General features: G+C 45.2%; 1 protein-coding gene across 8 annotated transcripts; it reads right to left on the minus strand.

Moving 5' to 3' along the window:
- Positions 1-1007: 1007 nt before the first annotated feature.
- ATXN2L (ataxin 2 like) lies at positions 1008-11983 on the minus strand. Of its 8 annotated transcripts, none has more exons than XM_044656851.1 (24): positions 11173-11983; positions 9288-9324; positions 9039-9095; positions 8887-8958; positions 8306-8456; positions 7846-7970; positions 7524-7615; positions 7124-7324; positions 6681-6862; positions 6436-6546; positions 5934-6143; positions 5751-5822; positions 5418-5488; positions 4892-5196; positions 4696-4765; positions 4195-4341; positions 3968-4040; positions 3604-3791; positions 3314-3443; positions 3097-3218; positions 2673-2885; positions 2086-2324; positions 1870-1877; positions 1008-1535 (listed from the first exon to the last, which is right to left on the minus strand). In XM_044656851.1, the coding sequence occupies exons 1-24, from the start codon at positions 11460-11462 to the stop codon at positions 1486-1488; spliced, it is 3216 nt and encodes a 1071-aa protein (XP_044512786.1). In that variant the 5' UTR covers positions 11463-11983; the 3' UTR covers positions 1008-1485. The 8 variants fall into 8 exon arrangements, with proteins under 8 accessions (XP_044512786.1, XP_044512795.1, XP_044512819.1 ...); XM_044656860.1 differs by having other exon boundaries at positions 5934-6125; positions 6439-6546; positions 11173-11982; XM_044656884.1 differs by lacking the exon at positions 1870-1877 and having other exon boundaries at positions 1008-1512; positions 2135-2324.
- Between the last annotated feature and the right edge of the window lie 3505 nt (positions 11984-15488).

The raw sequence follows: 15488 nt of genomic DNA on the forward strand, positions 1-15488 counted from the left end.
ATCCAATTCATTTCTTGAAGTAGCAATCATGAAACAACAAAAAAATGCAATCTCCACAACCAGATTCTCTTCAATAGAGCAAAAACCTATGTCTAGCTATCTTTTTGTAAACATATCTTCAGAGCAATTAGTGTTTAATCCCAAAAGCTAAATAATCCTAAAAGCTAAACCACCTCTCCCCGCCCCCCTTTGCCAATGACGCCTCAACTCTTTCAGAACCTTGCTTCCCACTCAAATATATGAATTGTGGCATCAATTCACTTTCCAAAATATTTCACATTTTACCTTATTTGATCCACAAACCACCTAACTGCCAATTTACAAAAAATGGGACTGAGAAATAAGCTTAAAGAATCTTGCCTAACATAGGCTGAGACTAGATGAGGCCTCTTGAACCTTAGGTTCCATTAGACAAACAACATCAAACTCTAGTGACCTAGAGCCTCACAATATAGTTATGCAGATCAGAATAAATGGTCACCCTTGCCAAGAATCATAAGACACATCAAACTGATTCTCTTCACTCTAACTAGTGGCCCAAGAAAAAGAAAATTCTTTCATTTGGAGTGCAACTTCATAAAATTATGAATAGCAAACTGAGAGACCTTAAGGCTTATCAGATTTGATGCTCCAAACCTCTGGCTATCACTTTGCAGATAAGGAAGAAACTGAGGGCCAGAAAGGTTTAATGACTGCTTAAGGTCACATAGGTAATGAATAATAATAGTGCCGAAAATGGAGTCCGTACTCTAGTGCTCTCTCCTCTATACCACCCTGCTTCTGTGTCTTCGAAGGAGAAAGAAGTGCACACATACAGGAGGATCAAACCAAGGAAACAGCAGGCAAAATTCATTAGTGACAGCACATTTACCCTTTCCCCTCAACTTAGGGACCCTGGCCCCCCAATCTCTTACCTCTGCATTTCCTTGATGCCCTGGGTCTTGTGACAGACTAGGGTTGCACCTTTGTCCTTTTCCCCAGAGAGGGAATTCCAAGCATGTTGAGTTAGTTTAAAATTTTATTTTTTTTCTGTTTTTTTTTTTAAATATTTTTATGTAATAAAAAGTAAAAGTCCTTGTCAACCATCCTTGTGGGGCATCTGTCTATGTGTCTGTCTCAGGTTAATGGGAAAGAAAGGGTAGGGGAGCCCAAGTTTGAGGTTATAAATAATAGAAAATAAAAGATCTTCCGTCTCCAGCGGGGATGGGAGGGAATGAAGAAGGATAGGAGGAAGGATGGGCCAAGCAGGAACCCTCCACTCCCTCTGGACCCTGGCCCCGCCTTGAGGTCCCTCCCCACCCCACCCCCTGACCCATTCAAGGTGCTTGGTAGGAGGAGTTCCCCTACTCCCCCTGGTAGGGGGGGTGGGGGGTGGGGAGGGGAGTGGAGGGCTAGAGAACTGGTCCGAGCTGCTGGGGGGGAAGAGACATAGGTCACTCCTCCCTCCACTCAAGGAAGTCTCTCAAGTGACGGCCAGGACCATCTTCAGTTCCCCGGGGGGTGGAAGGGGAGCTGCTGGGAGGGATGAGATTGAACTGGTTGAAGGGGAAAGAGAAGAGATCAGGAACATTAGAACCTAGCCATCTATCCCTTAGTCCAGTGCTGTCCAACTTCTTTGAAGGAGGCTACATTTATGTAAAAACAACAAACCACGAAGTCCAATGTTAACTGGGCCTTTCGAAACACATGCCTGTTTCTCTAGTTTTAATTTCTCACGGGCTCTCACTCCCACCTTATCAGCCTAGCTTCTGTCTTAACTCTTCCTAATTTGGCACACTACTACAATTAACCACAGCTTGATAAGCCACAAGGGAGTCAGGGATATTAGGTAACAAGCCCAAGGACAGAGCAAAGAATGGAGCAACAAACTAATCAGACTCAGGCAGCAACTATGGCCTACATACATCCAAATTAAAACCTTCTGAAGACCAGATGCAGCATACAGGCAAACATCAGGTAGTCCCTTCCATCTCCCATTCAGTCCCACAGTTCTTTCTTGCACCAGTCTTAAATCTTACTTGCCAAATTCCCTCACTCAATTGGATTTCATGAATCCTTTGATCTACTACCTCCCCTCTTGGATACTTTTCCCTCCCTTCCTGGAAAGGCAGATAACCATGGCCTGTCTGCTCACCTTGGTGGTGTCCGATGTAGGTGTAGGGTGAAGGTGTGGAAGCAGAAAGAGCAGGCACGCCACTCTGGGGTACACCCCCTTGAGGTGGACCCCCGTGGCTCTGGGGTGGATGCAGCAGCATCACCTGGGGTGGGTGGGGAGCCCCAGGATGGGGGGGTGGGGCTGCCGTGATTCCAGTCTGGACATGGGCCTTCAGAAAATAAGCAAATGTGAAGACTTAACAAAGAGAAAGTCCTATTTTCAGATAGTTACTACAAATTATCAGAGGAAAAAGATTTGTATGGGGCTTTTCATTCCAAAACAGGTGAAATGGGAACACACTATTTAAGGAAACTATTCAGAAAATAAAGATTTAAAAAAGATACTTATGATTTGGGAATGACTATCATGGCCTAAATAATGTGGGTCACATTAAAAGTCACAATAGGGGAGTTAGTGGGACATTCACCATGGCTGGGAAGACTATCCTGCTGGCCATAATAATAAAGCCCTACAGGTAAATATAAAAGAGTTTAGAAAGTGTTATTTTGGAAGTTACCTGGGTAACATGGGCCATATTGGTAAAGCCGTGTGGCAGCTGCTGGTGGGCATGGATGGCATAGACTGCAGCTGGCTGAGGGAAGCTGCTCTGAGGGGACTGGGCAGAGGGTCCCGGTGGCAGAGACGGTGGTGTGCCTGTTAAGGCACCTGGATGGTATAAATTCTGTTGTGGCTGCCCACTACCTAAGTGTGGTGGCTGCCCTGCCTGATGCTGTTAAAAGAAGAAAAAAGGATGAGTTCCAAAGCCAGGGAAGAAGTCAACTACTTCCATACCTAACTCTACTTTGTGCCACCTCAAACTCTAATCCCATCTGGATGGCAGATCTATTGGCCATCCCCTTTTCTTCCCAGTCCTACCCACATAATTTTTTTAACCCAAGTATTTTGTCTCAACTCTTTTATTTCTCTTGAATGTCAGGCACCTGGACAGGGCTGGGGGCCGCATGCTGGGACTGCGGCTGGCTCCCAGTAGGGGTGGTGGCTGGCTGCGGCTGGTGGGCATGGAGCTGCGTGGCATGGTGTGGATAGGACTGGTGAACGGTGGCTGCAGCAGGAAAGAGGGAGAGAAAATCAGCAGAAAGAATGCATGAAAGGGCAGGGAGCTTAATCCAGGACAAAGAATCTGAAGAAAGTACTTACCATATAGGGCTTGGGGAGTGGGCTGCTCTGCTGGAGGGTACTGAGGAGTAGATGATGAGACGATGGCCTGGGGGTGGCTGCCTGACGTCAGCATCCTCGGGTTACTCTGAAGCATTGGGGCAAAGACAGGCTAGAGAATAGGAAAAGAAGGGAGTCTAAGGGAAGGTATTTGTTTCCTTCTCAATGCTTTCTGTAACCCTCCAAGTGCCAGTTTTGCATAAGATCTTATCCACTCCCAAATCCTAGAGTGTCAAGAAAAGAATGGAAAGATTGGTTTCATCCTCAATTACCTGTGAGGGATAGTGGGCCATGGGCTGCATCATGGTAGGCTGGCCTGGGAATTGCTGGGGATTATAGGAGATATAGGAAGAGTATGGTGTAGCTGCCACCAAAGGGGGCCCTGCAGCTGCTGCGGCCTGCATAATAGGGGGTGCTGAGGCTGGTTGGTGCTGGTCTGAGCGTTGAGGGGGCAAGGAACCTGTAGATGAAAAGGGAGACAACTAAAGCTAGGTCTTAATAGGGAAAAGGAAGTCGAAGGTTAGACAGAATATTTCTAAGTTGCCACCAATTATCTACTAATGACCCAATATCCCCCAATCCCATGAGAATAACTCATGCTGCTGCATGGTTCAGAACTCTTTCACCAACTCTTACCTTTAGCTCCCCGGTACTTGCCCTGCTGACCAGGCACAGAGTTAGATACAGGGTATGGGTACATCTGAGGAGCCTAGAGAAATCAAAAGGATCAGGTCTATGATCTCTTCTTAAATCATCCAATTTAAAACTGTTCAGGACCTTTCCTCTCAGGCAGCAGTGACAAATCCTGAGGGTCACAGATCATCTTTGCTCTCCTCCCCAAACACTTTTTTTTCACTTCTCACCTGCACGGCTGGCCCCATATGAATCTGAGGTATATAGGAGATGTACTGGGGGCTATACATCCCACTCTGGCCTGCTGTCAGCACTGGGATTGAAGGAGTTGAATGAGTCCGGGGACCTGGGGAAGTTGGGGTGCTGGTTGACTTGTTCTATAACAAAAAGGGAAAGGAGTTAAGGGAAAATAGTGCCACTTCCCTAACAACTTTAAGGGCAGAGCAAGCAAATATTTGCTGTGATCCAAGCAGTGTGAGGCTAGTTAAGTCTTTCAGTTCTACAAAGTACTTTACTCTCTGCCCCTGCCTTTAGTCTCAACTATCCAACCCTACCTGATATGCATCCAAGTATTTTTGAAACATTCTGCTATGATATTCCCACTTTATTCATTTTCAACACTACCTACTTCTAGGTAAGGAATAATCTTTACGAACTGTCCCGGCTCTTGCCTACTGGGGAATTTTTATCCCTGTCCTTTCAGCTCACTTCTTTTTCTGCCCCCATCTTACCACAGACAACAGAGGCTTTGAAGGGTTGAACTCCTTGGCATTGGGGTTCAATGTAGACTTCTTCACTTGACTATGAGAGAAATGAGATTAATAGTAAGCTTTTTATTGGTTTAATACTCTCATTCTGTTTATATTTTTCCCTGAGTTCTGTCCTCTCCCCTCTCCCAAGGACTCCAAGGTCACCACCCCAACTTACTCAGTGACAGGTCCCTCTTCCTTGTCATCCCCCTTGCTTAGGACCCCAGGAGGACTGCCCATTTGGTTCTGCCGAGGTGTTTGGGATTGTTCTGGCCCCTCAGCCCCTCCTGTTGTAGGGAGGGACAGCTTTTCCTCCTTATCAGGTAGAGATTCTGTTTTGGAGGAGCCAGAGGACACCAAGGGCTCTGAAGCCAGCAGGCTTTCCACCTCCTTTTCCTTTCCTTTGGCTTCCACTCCACCCTCCTTGGGGCCCCGAGAGGAGAAAGGGTCCAGACTGGCCTCAGGAGAACTGCTGGACTGGAGCTGTAGGTAAAAAAACAAATATTAAGGGATTTTGTTTACATTGCTCCAACCTAGTTCCTGTCTCTAAAATTCTCTTCAAAATCTCTACCTTGTCCTCTCAAATTTTTTTCTATATCCTATTTATGTCTTTCCATAGTCCACATTTTTAGTTCCAGCCCTTCAAAATCCATTTGCCTTGTCCTTATTGCATAACCCATTCCCTTCATTCTCTCAATCCTCACCTTAAACTGAGCCCCAAACTTCTTCAGTTCTTCCAACTGGTAACGTTTTTGTTCATTCTGAAGGCCAGGGGCTATAGGTGAAAAATGGAAAAGAAATCATAGGAAATTATCTCCCCTTCTTAAAATGGCTAAATAGGAGCAGAAATAGAAGGAATGTTAAGGGAACTCAATGAGAAATTTTCATATATTGGAATCATTCTTTGATAGCTCTCATATCCCATGTTCATTATGCCTCTTGAAATATAATGGAGGGGAAAAAAAGGACACCTAACATTCAAGGACTAGGAAAAAAACAACTAAAGTTCAAAAATGAGGAGTCAAACTAATCTTCACCTTTCCCAGCTATTCGGGCAAGTTCTGGTGGCTCCAGAGTTCTCCCAGGTTCCTTTTGGGGTAATTCTTTCCCTTAGTGAAAACAGAAACAAAAACAGAAAAGACATACTTTATAAGATCCAACCACAGACCAATCAAGTACTGCCCTTTTCCCTTCACTCAAGACTCCAGTCTTTCCCTTACCATCATTAGAAGCTGTAACCTTTGGGGAAGTTGGGGAAATGGGGCCAGCTCCAGGTTCCATAGAGGATGAAACTGGAGGAATGGAAGCTGTAGAGGTGGGAACTGCAGAGCCCATAGGTGGCTCAGGACAGGAAGCTGAGGCTGGGGCAGGAGCAGCTGACTTAGGGGAACGAGGTGGGTACATTCGACCAACTACAAGAAATAGGGAGAAAATATTTTTGTATTAAACAAGTCAAACAATGAATTTAGTCACTCAATTATCTATGGGCAAGTCACATTCCATTTTCACTTATTCAACAGATAATCACAAAGCCTCATAATACACACCTCTCTCCCATCCCCCCCAACAGAATTCCTAATTATCCTATCCTCCCTTCCCTTTACTTTACTGGCATTCTTCCAATACATTTCTCTTTAATCCCATCCAGAACACTTCATAATTTATTTCTCTTTATCTTTTTATAATGCTAAAATTTTACTTAAATGTATATTTCAAGAGTCTTACCTGTAGGAGGCGGTGCGGAAGTTTCTCCAGGGGGGCGGCTGCTAGGGGAAGACATAGTCTTTGCACCTCTAAGGGGCCTCTGGGCTTTGGGGGACATGCGGGAAGGACCTAAAGGTAAGAAAAATGATCTAGCAAGAAGGGCAAATAGTTACCAAGGAATAGCACTAATATTACTCTTTTGGCCCCATTCTAGTCCCATTTTCTCAATTCCCCTTTTCCTTCCCTACACACTCCTAAATCACCTCCATTGATGCCACGGGGTTCAGGACCAGGACTGGGGCCACTGCTGTCAGGGTGGTGGGGGCCACCCCGAGGGGGCAAGGAACCAATGCCAGGTCGACCACCCCTGGAGCCACTGCATCGAACTCCTCCTCTAGGGCCTCCCTCCCGCATCCTCTGAGGCAAAGGAATATATTTTCCATCCCTAAGAAAAGAGAGCAAATGAAGTTTTAAAAATGTACCATATACATATATATTGGAAGAGTTTTGTTTCTCTATCACTTACCAAAGCTTTCCTATCTAAATCCTTTTTCTAATTTCATTTCTGATACTACCTAATATGCTTGTTGCTGCAGTATTATGTATTTAACCTCACTATATAACCAATAAGAACATCTATTTTCTAAGTCAGTTTCACTCTCCCACCTCTTTCCCCAACCTTAGGAACCCTTAATAATGTCCTGACCTGGACACTAAACTGGGACTGTCACGGCCTGAGCCCTGTCGCTGCACCGAGCTATGCTTCTCTTCCTCTGTCCGTCCATCATCATTCTCCATAGCAATACGTAAGCGGTACTGGGGACTGGACTCTATTTCTCTGGCCAGTTGGGCTGCACGGAGCTCCCGCTGACGAAATTCCTCCGAGTTGTCCTTCTCCAAGGGGACTCTAAAGATTCCCCACCCACAGCCCATCACAACCAAAATGGAAGACCAAGAGAAAGATATAAAGAAACAGCAAGAAAGAAAAAGAAATATTTTTGTCAGTATCAAAAGTGGTGTTTAGCTACCCCTTTAGCCAGTGTTTGGCCACCTCATTAACTGCCCAACCTCCCATTTCTACCTCTAGACGGTGTTCAGAAACTCACGTATAAGAAGAGAGGCTACTGTCATAAGTTGTTTTAACTCCATAGTTTTCCTCATTGAACTTGAACATTTCATTAGGGTCCCATCCATTAGACTGCAAAGTGAACAAGAGAGAAAAGACAGATATTAAGTTGAATGAAAGAAGGGGAGGAAATAAATCCACAAGCTTTGAGAAAGAAGCAGCAATTGTCCATAATACCTTCATTAGCATCGTCTTAAATTGATTTTAAGCCTAAACTGAAACAATATGCCCACCAACCCACAACCCTGCCATTTGGATCCCTGTCCCTCAGACTCTACCAGTTCTAAAAAGATATACTGTACCATATCAGATTCAAGGTCATAGTCATCACTGTTGCCATCACCTCCCTCCCATCGCTGTAGCACCTTCTCCTTGTGTTCACCATTTACCTTTGAGTTCATGGCAATGGCAGAGTCTGTGAACTTGTCTGTGGGAGTTTGAGATAAAGAATTACAAGAGACCCCAAAGACTTCCTTCGACCTCTTGAAAGCTCAAAAAAAAGGGAAAAATGAAGATGCCAGGTCTAAGAAAGCCAAAATCTAACACAACCCCATTCTTCTTGAACAGGCTCAAAGAGAAGTTGGAGATAAAGTTCAGTAATAGAATATGTAGTACTGCTATCTCTGCTGTTCAACGTAAGAAAAAAAAACAAACCCAAAAGAAAATTATTCCCTCATGCTGCCTATTTGGGCAGCAGGAAACAGAAGTCAGGAAACGTTTCCCTCTCCTCCCAACACATAAAGAAGTTCCCCAACACATTACCCTTAGTGGCATAATTGAAGTCAACATTTCGGAAGTGGACCATCATCACATCACTTGGCTTAAACACCATGGTATCCACGATGTCCTCTCGACGGGGACCACTGGCTGGCTCAGGAGCCTTCCTATGAACTGCATCCACTGCTAGCTCAAACTGTAAAACCACCCCCAAGGCCCCAGGTTAGTACTAGAGAAGGTAAATCAAGCCTGAGATTTCTTCAGAGAAGTAGGAAACTTGCTGTGGTATACCCTCCCGTCTTCCTATCTCCTTCCCAAATATTTCCTATTTCCTACCTCTCATTCTCTTCCTAACACCAACTATATGCTTTACATAATTTTAATACTAAAAGGAATCACGTTAGGGTTATTTTCAATATGGAAAGGCATATCTGCTCATCACCGACATTTTTTTCAAAGTAATACTGTGTATTACAAAGAAATATAAAACAATTATAACAAGTAATGCTAGACTGGGAAGCATTATGTAGAATGGCAGCATTTTTAAGACTATCTCTAAGACTAACTGCATTGCTTTTCTCATATACCTTCCCATTCCAACTTCTTTTCAGCTAATGAATGCTTACCTTTGAACTTAGAGTCTTGAAAATACCTTCATATGTGGTACCATTTTTCACCTTTACATCACAAGTGGAGCCCTGGTAGAAACATCAACAATTATAAAAACTTCACACTTATCTCAGTTCCCATCTAATCACCTTAGAAGAGAGATACATACCACAACAGCAGTAAGGAAGTGAAGCATCCTAGAATTATTATAGACACCCTCAAATACCTGAAAACAACATGGAAGTGACAATATGAGTAAAGGGGAAACAAATATCAGGTATCCTATTCCTACCCCTAACCTTTCCTTACAATTCCCTTATCCAAGGAACTTTCTTACCAACCCATTTTCTTTACCATTCCATCTGTTCCCACCTCACCCTTTTACATTCCTGAATTTAACCATTGGAAAGGCACTCACAGGTGATGGTGGAGGCCCCTTTCCTGTACTCTGTCCCCTATAAGAGAAAACAGTAAAGACAGTTATTTAAATCTGTCCAACTCTCTTCTACAGTCCTACTTACAAAAGGTCAGGAATGTTTAACCCAATATAAACCAAAGAAGAAAGGTCTCCTTTATAGGAGGAAAGTAACAAAGAAAGGCAAGATGAGATATGTCCTGGTGCCTTCTCAGGGCCCAGGGGAACGAAAACCTACAAATCAATGAAGACTTCAGGTTTGTCCTCATCTTAAAAAGACACAGAACTAGGAGAGTAAGATATATTATTTCTACCTCAAAGCCTATTCCCTGTCCAAACTATTCTATAGAATGAGCGATTAACAGCCAATCTTCCTACAGTTCTCCTAAAAGTCAAGGGATAGGGGATAAGGGCTTAAAACACCAACAAGAACAAGGAACCAATGGTCAAACAAACCAAGCACATGGAGCCTATCCAAAGCTGGTCGGTATAAACCCCTTACCCCAGAGAGACCAAAGGCACCTTTAGCAAGCCCCCTAAGTTATCCAATGAAGACAATTACCTCCACCCCTTTGAAAAGCCCCATTACCCATTCTGGGGAGAACTAACCGCCGTTGATACCAGGGTCCTCACAGGCTGATGTAACTGGCCGTTGGGGGGAGGGGGGGCCGTTTGGCGGGGTGAGGGGACCGCGCAGACGCAGACACTATCCACAGGGAGGCCTCACCCATTCAGCGCTTGCGCACTAAAGCCCTCAGGCTTCCTTCACGCTCGTTCGCCTTCCTGCCCCCAGAGCGCCTGCGTACAATCTCAATAAACTCCACAAGAGATGTGTGGTCCACCGAGCTCCCACCCCCGCCCAGCCCTTAGAAACAGCCAGATGAATATGGGACTAGACCCGGCGGTTACAGTTATTCTCAGAGCTGCCGGGAGCGCCGTACTAACACTCAGTCATAAGACGGCACATTCTTCACGCGCACGTACTGGGGTGCGCGCGCGCGCACAGGGGGTTATACAGGGTCTGCAGTTCCCGGGGGGGGGGGGGAGGCGGAGGCGCAGCCTACTTCTTCTCTACCCATTGGCCCAACTGCGGACTCCACGCCCCCCCCATTGGCTATAGCTAGGGACCCCCTTCCCGCCTCTTCCCACCCATTGGCTGAGCTTTGGGACCGCGAGACCCTTCACATCAATTGAGCTGGGGACCCTACTCACCTTTACCTCCCTTCCCTATCCCCCAGCCCCCATTGATGAACCCCTACATCTCTCTCTCTCACACACAAATACATTCACACTCTCGCCTCTACAGAGTCTGGCACTGTATCCTCTTAGGCCGGGGGTGGGGGGCATTCCATCCTGCCCAGTCTAACCCTTCCCGTCTAGAGAAGGCAAAGAATTCCCACCTAATTATCTCGCTAGGGCTAGGCTTCCTTCCCCTGAGCAACCTGCTTTTCTCCAAAAGCACCACAACCTTCCCTTTCCCCCTCATGCCCCACCATTTAACCTGATTTAGGAACCCCTCTTCCCCAAATGGGATCAAATGATGAATCCCCCACCCTGCATTGGCTCAACTCAGGGACCCCATCTCCTCTATTGGCCAGACCGCAGGGGCACACGCCGCTTCCTCTTTCATGCCCATTGGCTGAGCCCAAGAGCTCCCGCTGAACCCCTCCTAAAAGTTGGACCAGGGACCCTTACTGTTGCTCCCCCCCGACACAACTGCAGCCCACCGCCCAACCTTGGACACTGTCTCCCTCTGAAAGTGGCCCAGTCAAGGGACTCCGCGGGCTTTCCTTCCCGCCCCTTGTTGGTAGATAGACGTTTACCAACATGCAAGGGGCCCTCGGCCGTCCCACATCCCGTCATCCCACCATGTCCAGCCCCTCTTCACCTGGTACTGCCAGTAGCAGCGCCCCCGGGCCGCTCCTGATGCTGATGTGTTGGCGGCTGTGGCGGCAGAACCCCCTCACCTCCCCGGCGGATCCCACTGCCTCCAGCAGGAGGAGGCCCTAGGCCCGGGGAAGCAGCAGTGGGCGGCCCCGGAGCCGAGGCAGAGGCTGGAGTCCCCCCGAGGCTTCCGTTGGGGGGGCTGGTCCCCCCGGGAGGCCGGCGTGCTGGTGCCGGTTGCTGGATGGGTGTCTGCTGGGGCTGAGATGGCTGAGGCGGCTGCGGCTTCAACATGGTGGCGGCGTCCGGAAGGGGAGTTGGGGGGGGTAGGACTGGGCTGAGGCCGGGCCCGCCCGAGCGCGCGGGGAGTGAAGGGGGTTGGGGAGAAGGGGCGCCGCCGTTAGCGGGTGGGGGGGCCGATGTGTGAGGGATACAAGGAGGCGGCGGCGCGAGAAGGCGCCGCGAGGCGGAAGGGGGGATCTCGCGGGCTTGAGGAAAGCGAGAGAGAGGGCGCGAGCCGGCGCGCGTGCGCGAAAGGAAGAGTTCGAAAGGGAGGGGGGTTGGGACAGAGTGCGCGCGCGCGTGTGAAAACCCCTGGGAGCGAGGGAGAAGAGACGCGTACTCAAACCCAGGCGGTTAGCCCTAGGCTAAGAAAGGATAGCAAAGAAAGGTGAATCTCGCGCTCCTAGGACACTGGGAAGACTCGGAATAGGAAATGGAAGAGGGAAGAAGATGAAGGAAGCGAAGGGCGCACGCGCGTAAGGTATGGGAGTCCCTAGCGCCCCGTGACCGCCCGCCCGCCGCAGCCGTCGCTTGACAATGAGCGTGTGAAGTACCGAGGGAGGGGCAAGAAAGGAGACAAGCTATGAGCAGCCACTACGCATGTGCAATTTTCCTATCTAGTAGAGCCACAGCCGCATGTGAAACGTCACAGTACAGCCGAGCAATCCCTGATCCCTCCGCCTTACCGGAACTCATATAGGACTCGGATTAAGGGCAAAAGGATCCGGGGGGTAGTACTGACATTTCCTATGCAGTTAGCTCACGTTTGTTCACCCATAGAATGCTTTAGGATTTTGCTTTCTGACTCTTCGTCTCGCTTATCCTCACGAACAACTACATTAGTAGATGTCTTGGATAAATTCAAGAAGCTAAAACTATTTTTTAAAAGTTTTTTTTTTCCTTTATTAACAGCTCCAATGAAAAAAGGAGTGATGAGGTTGTCTCTTGAAGTTACTGGTTAAATAGGTGGTTAGATCTTTTATAAGGGCAGTTTTCTACATATTTGTTTGGCAGTATAATTTTCCCAAATGATGGAACAAGACCCACCAGTAATGTCCTCAAGGTTCTGGAAGTCAAGAGAAAGCTCTTGGTGAAGGCTTCTTGCTCCTGTATAGTTCAGGCTCCCACTTAAAAGGAAATAAGTGAGTTTCTTATGCTTCATTAGTTTGTCTTCCCCATCTTTTCTCAGTAAATTCAGAAGACTAAGCTCTCACATAGCCGGGAAATGAAAGCAATGTGGAGAGGGGATGAAGCAGGCACCACAAGTATGTTGACCTAGTGGTTTCTTAAATATAAATGGGTCAGAGGGAACACTGGACATGACCTTTGACAGTCCCTTTACATTTTAACTTTCTAAAGTCTTTAAGGCCCATCTTTATGTTCTGATATAGGGTCAGGCAGAGTGAAGGAATGGTAGTGTCACCAATTCATTAAGTGGTATACATGTCTTAGCATCTTCCAAGGGTTTAAGAGAGAGGGGTAATAACTCATTTTTAAGGTTAACAAAGTTTTTCAACTTCAATCCATATTTATATTTTTAAGTGTTCTAGAAAACTAGAAGGGAGAGTGATCACAGCAAGAAAGGCAACAAAATATATACAAATGAGCCTTCTCCTCCAGATAAGTTACATATGAAGGCAACAGTCACATCCAAAGATAAAGGAACTGGACACATTTAGGAGCCTAAGGCAAATTGCCAGTTCAGTGACAATTCCCATTCAGATTTTTCTAAACAATATTAATTTGCAATTAGACATTTTAGTTCAATCGGCTTCAAGATGGAAGGGCCTTTAAAGGTCATCTAAGTCCACCCCTATTCCACCCACACATATAGGTGAGGAAAGTGAGGACCACAAATACAACTTGATTGGTACAAAGTGCTACAATTTTGGAGACAGGCAAGATGTCCAGATACTCAGCAAAGAAAAGAGAGTAGAAATTTGCACGTGTAAGCCAGTGAAATTGCATTCAATTCCTGGCAAAATCTAGAACATAGAAAGCAGGGATTTACAAGGCATCCATATGGTATCATTAAGAACAAAGTAATGCCAGACTAAATATTTCCTTTTCTAAAAGAGTAAACTAGACTGATAAAGTTAAGGGGGGTATTAGCATGCATAAAATTTACCTGATTTTAGCAAGAAATTTGGAAATGTATCTCATGCCATTCTTGTGGAAAATATGGGCTAGATGACAATTTACAGTTGAGTGGATTCTGGACTAGTTGAATAACTAGACCCAAAGAGTAACCATTAATTAAGTAACCATTGTTATCTTGGAAGAAGGTCTAATTCAAATGTTCCAGAAAGCTGTGGTTGGCCCTGTGCTGTTTAATAGTTTTATCAATGATTTGGATAAAGGCATGCTTATTAAATTTACACAAAGTAAAGAGTTTCTAGTTTCAGCATCCAAAAAAATCTTAAGCTAGAATATTGGGTTAAATCTAAAATAGTTCTTAACTCCTTATTGGATTTTGTGAACTTTTAAACATCTATTTTGATAAATGTATTTTAATTGGTTTCCTTTTTAATCTTATATAATTTATTTTATACATTTAAAAACATACTGAGAAGGAGTCCATACACAGATTTTACTAGAATGCCCAAAGGTTCCACAGTGCAAAAAAGGTGAAGAATTCCTAATCTAATAAGATGAAATTTAGTAGAGATAAATATTAAAGCTTCATCCTTGGGTTAAAAATATCAAATCCTCAAGTGCAAGATAGGGAAGATTTAGCTAGAAAGCAATTGTTCTGAAAAAAGATCTATGTGCTTTAGTGTTTCAACAGTGGGATATGACAAACAAAAAATCTAATACTTTCTGTATTGAGCTGTATTGAGAGGTAGAGTACCCAACACCATATGGTGTATTGTGTGAATTTATGGACATTTTAAGATCATGCTATGAGGATTGGCTGAAAGAGCTAGGAAGATTTTTTTTTTAAACCTTTACTTTCTTGCTATAGTAGCAACTCTTAAGACAGAAGGGCAAAGGAGATTAAGTGACTTGCCCAAAGTCACGGAGTTAGGTCCTCCTGGGTCCAGGCCTGGTGCTCTAACCATTGTGCCACTTAGTTGCCCCTGTCCCAAAGTACCTTTGAAGGGTGTCATGTGGAAGGACTGGACAAAACTAAAAACAATAGAAGATACAGAGCCAGATTTATGCCTGACATAAAAATTTCCTGACAAGCTCATTAGTTTGTGAAATGATCTGCCTGCCTCAGCAGGAAGTAAGAAAATACTGGATAAGGTAGGTTGTGGACAAGTATTCTTTTTGGGATAACACCTCTGAAACCCTTTTTTAGCTCAGTTTCTGTGAATACTGGATTAGAAAGGAGGGCCTCAGAGGCAGCTAGATGGCTCCTGTGGAAATTAGGGTTGAGAGCTAGGCCTAGAGAATGGAAGTCCTGGGCTCAAATATGGCCTCAAAGACTTCCTAGTTGTGTGACCTTGAGCAGGTCACTTAATCCCCATTGGCTAGCCCTTATCACTCACTCTTCTGCCTTGGAACCAATACACAGTATTGATTCTAAGACAGAAGGTAAGAGTTAAAAAAAAAAAAAAAGTAGGACCTCTAAACTGATTTTCCCCTATTCATGCCCCCTTCATTCTAACCAATAAACACTTCTTGAATGTACATTTCACAGAAGACTCTTCCCACCAGAAAGTCATGGGGAAGGTGGATGAGATAAGTCATTCTCATTATACTTACTAAGCACCTGGTAATAAATCAGGTGAACAGTTTTAAATTTTTGGAAATGATATATGGGACAAATTACTACTTGGCAAAACTCACCATTCATACCAAGTTATGAACAAATGCATCTTAAGCAAATCAGGCAGGTGAGTGCTAGAACATACCTCAAATTCATGTAAAATAATGGAACTAGCTCCTTCACCTAAGGTAATGTAAATAAGGAGTGACTAGGATCAAGAACTTAAGTGTTAATTACTTAGTTCTGAATTAACATGAACTGGGGATATTTCCTAAGGTTATCCTTGAATAATTCCATTCCATCCCCAAATCACTCAATTTTTG

This window comes from Gracilinanus agilis, chromosome 1 (genome assembly GCF_016433145.1).
Source record: "Gracilinanus agilis isolate LMUSP501 chromosome 1, AgileGrace, whole genome shotgun sequence".
NCBI lineage: Eukaryota > Metazoa > Chordata > Mammalia > Didelphimorphia > Didelphidae > Gracilinanus > Gracilinanus agilis.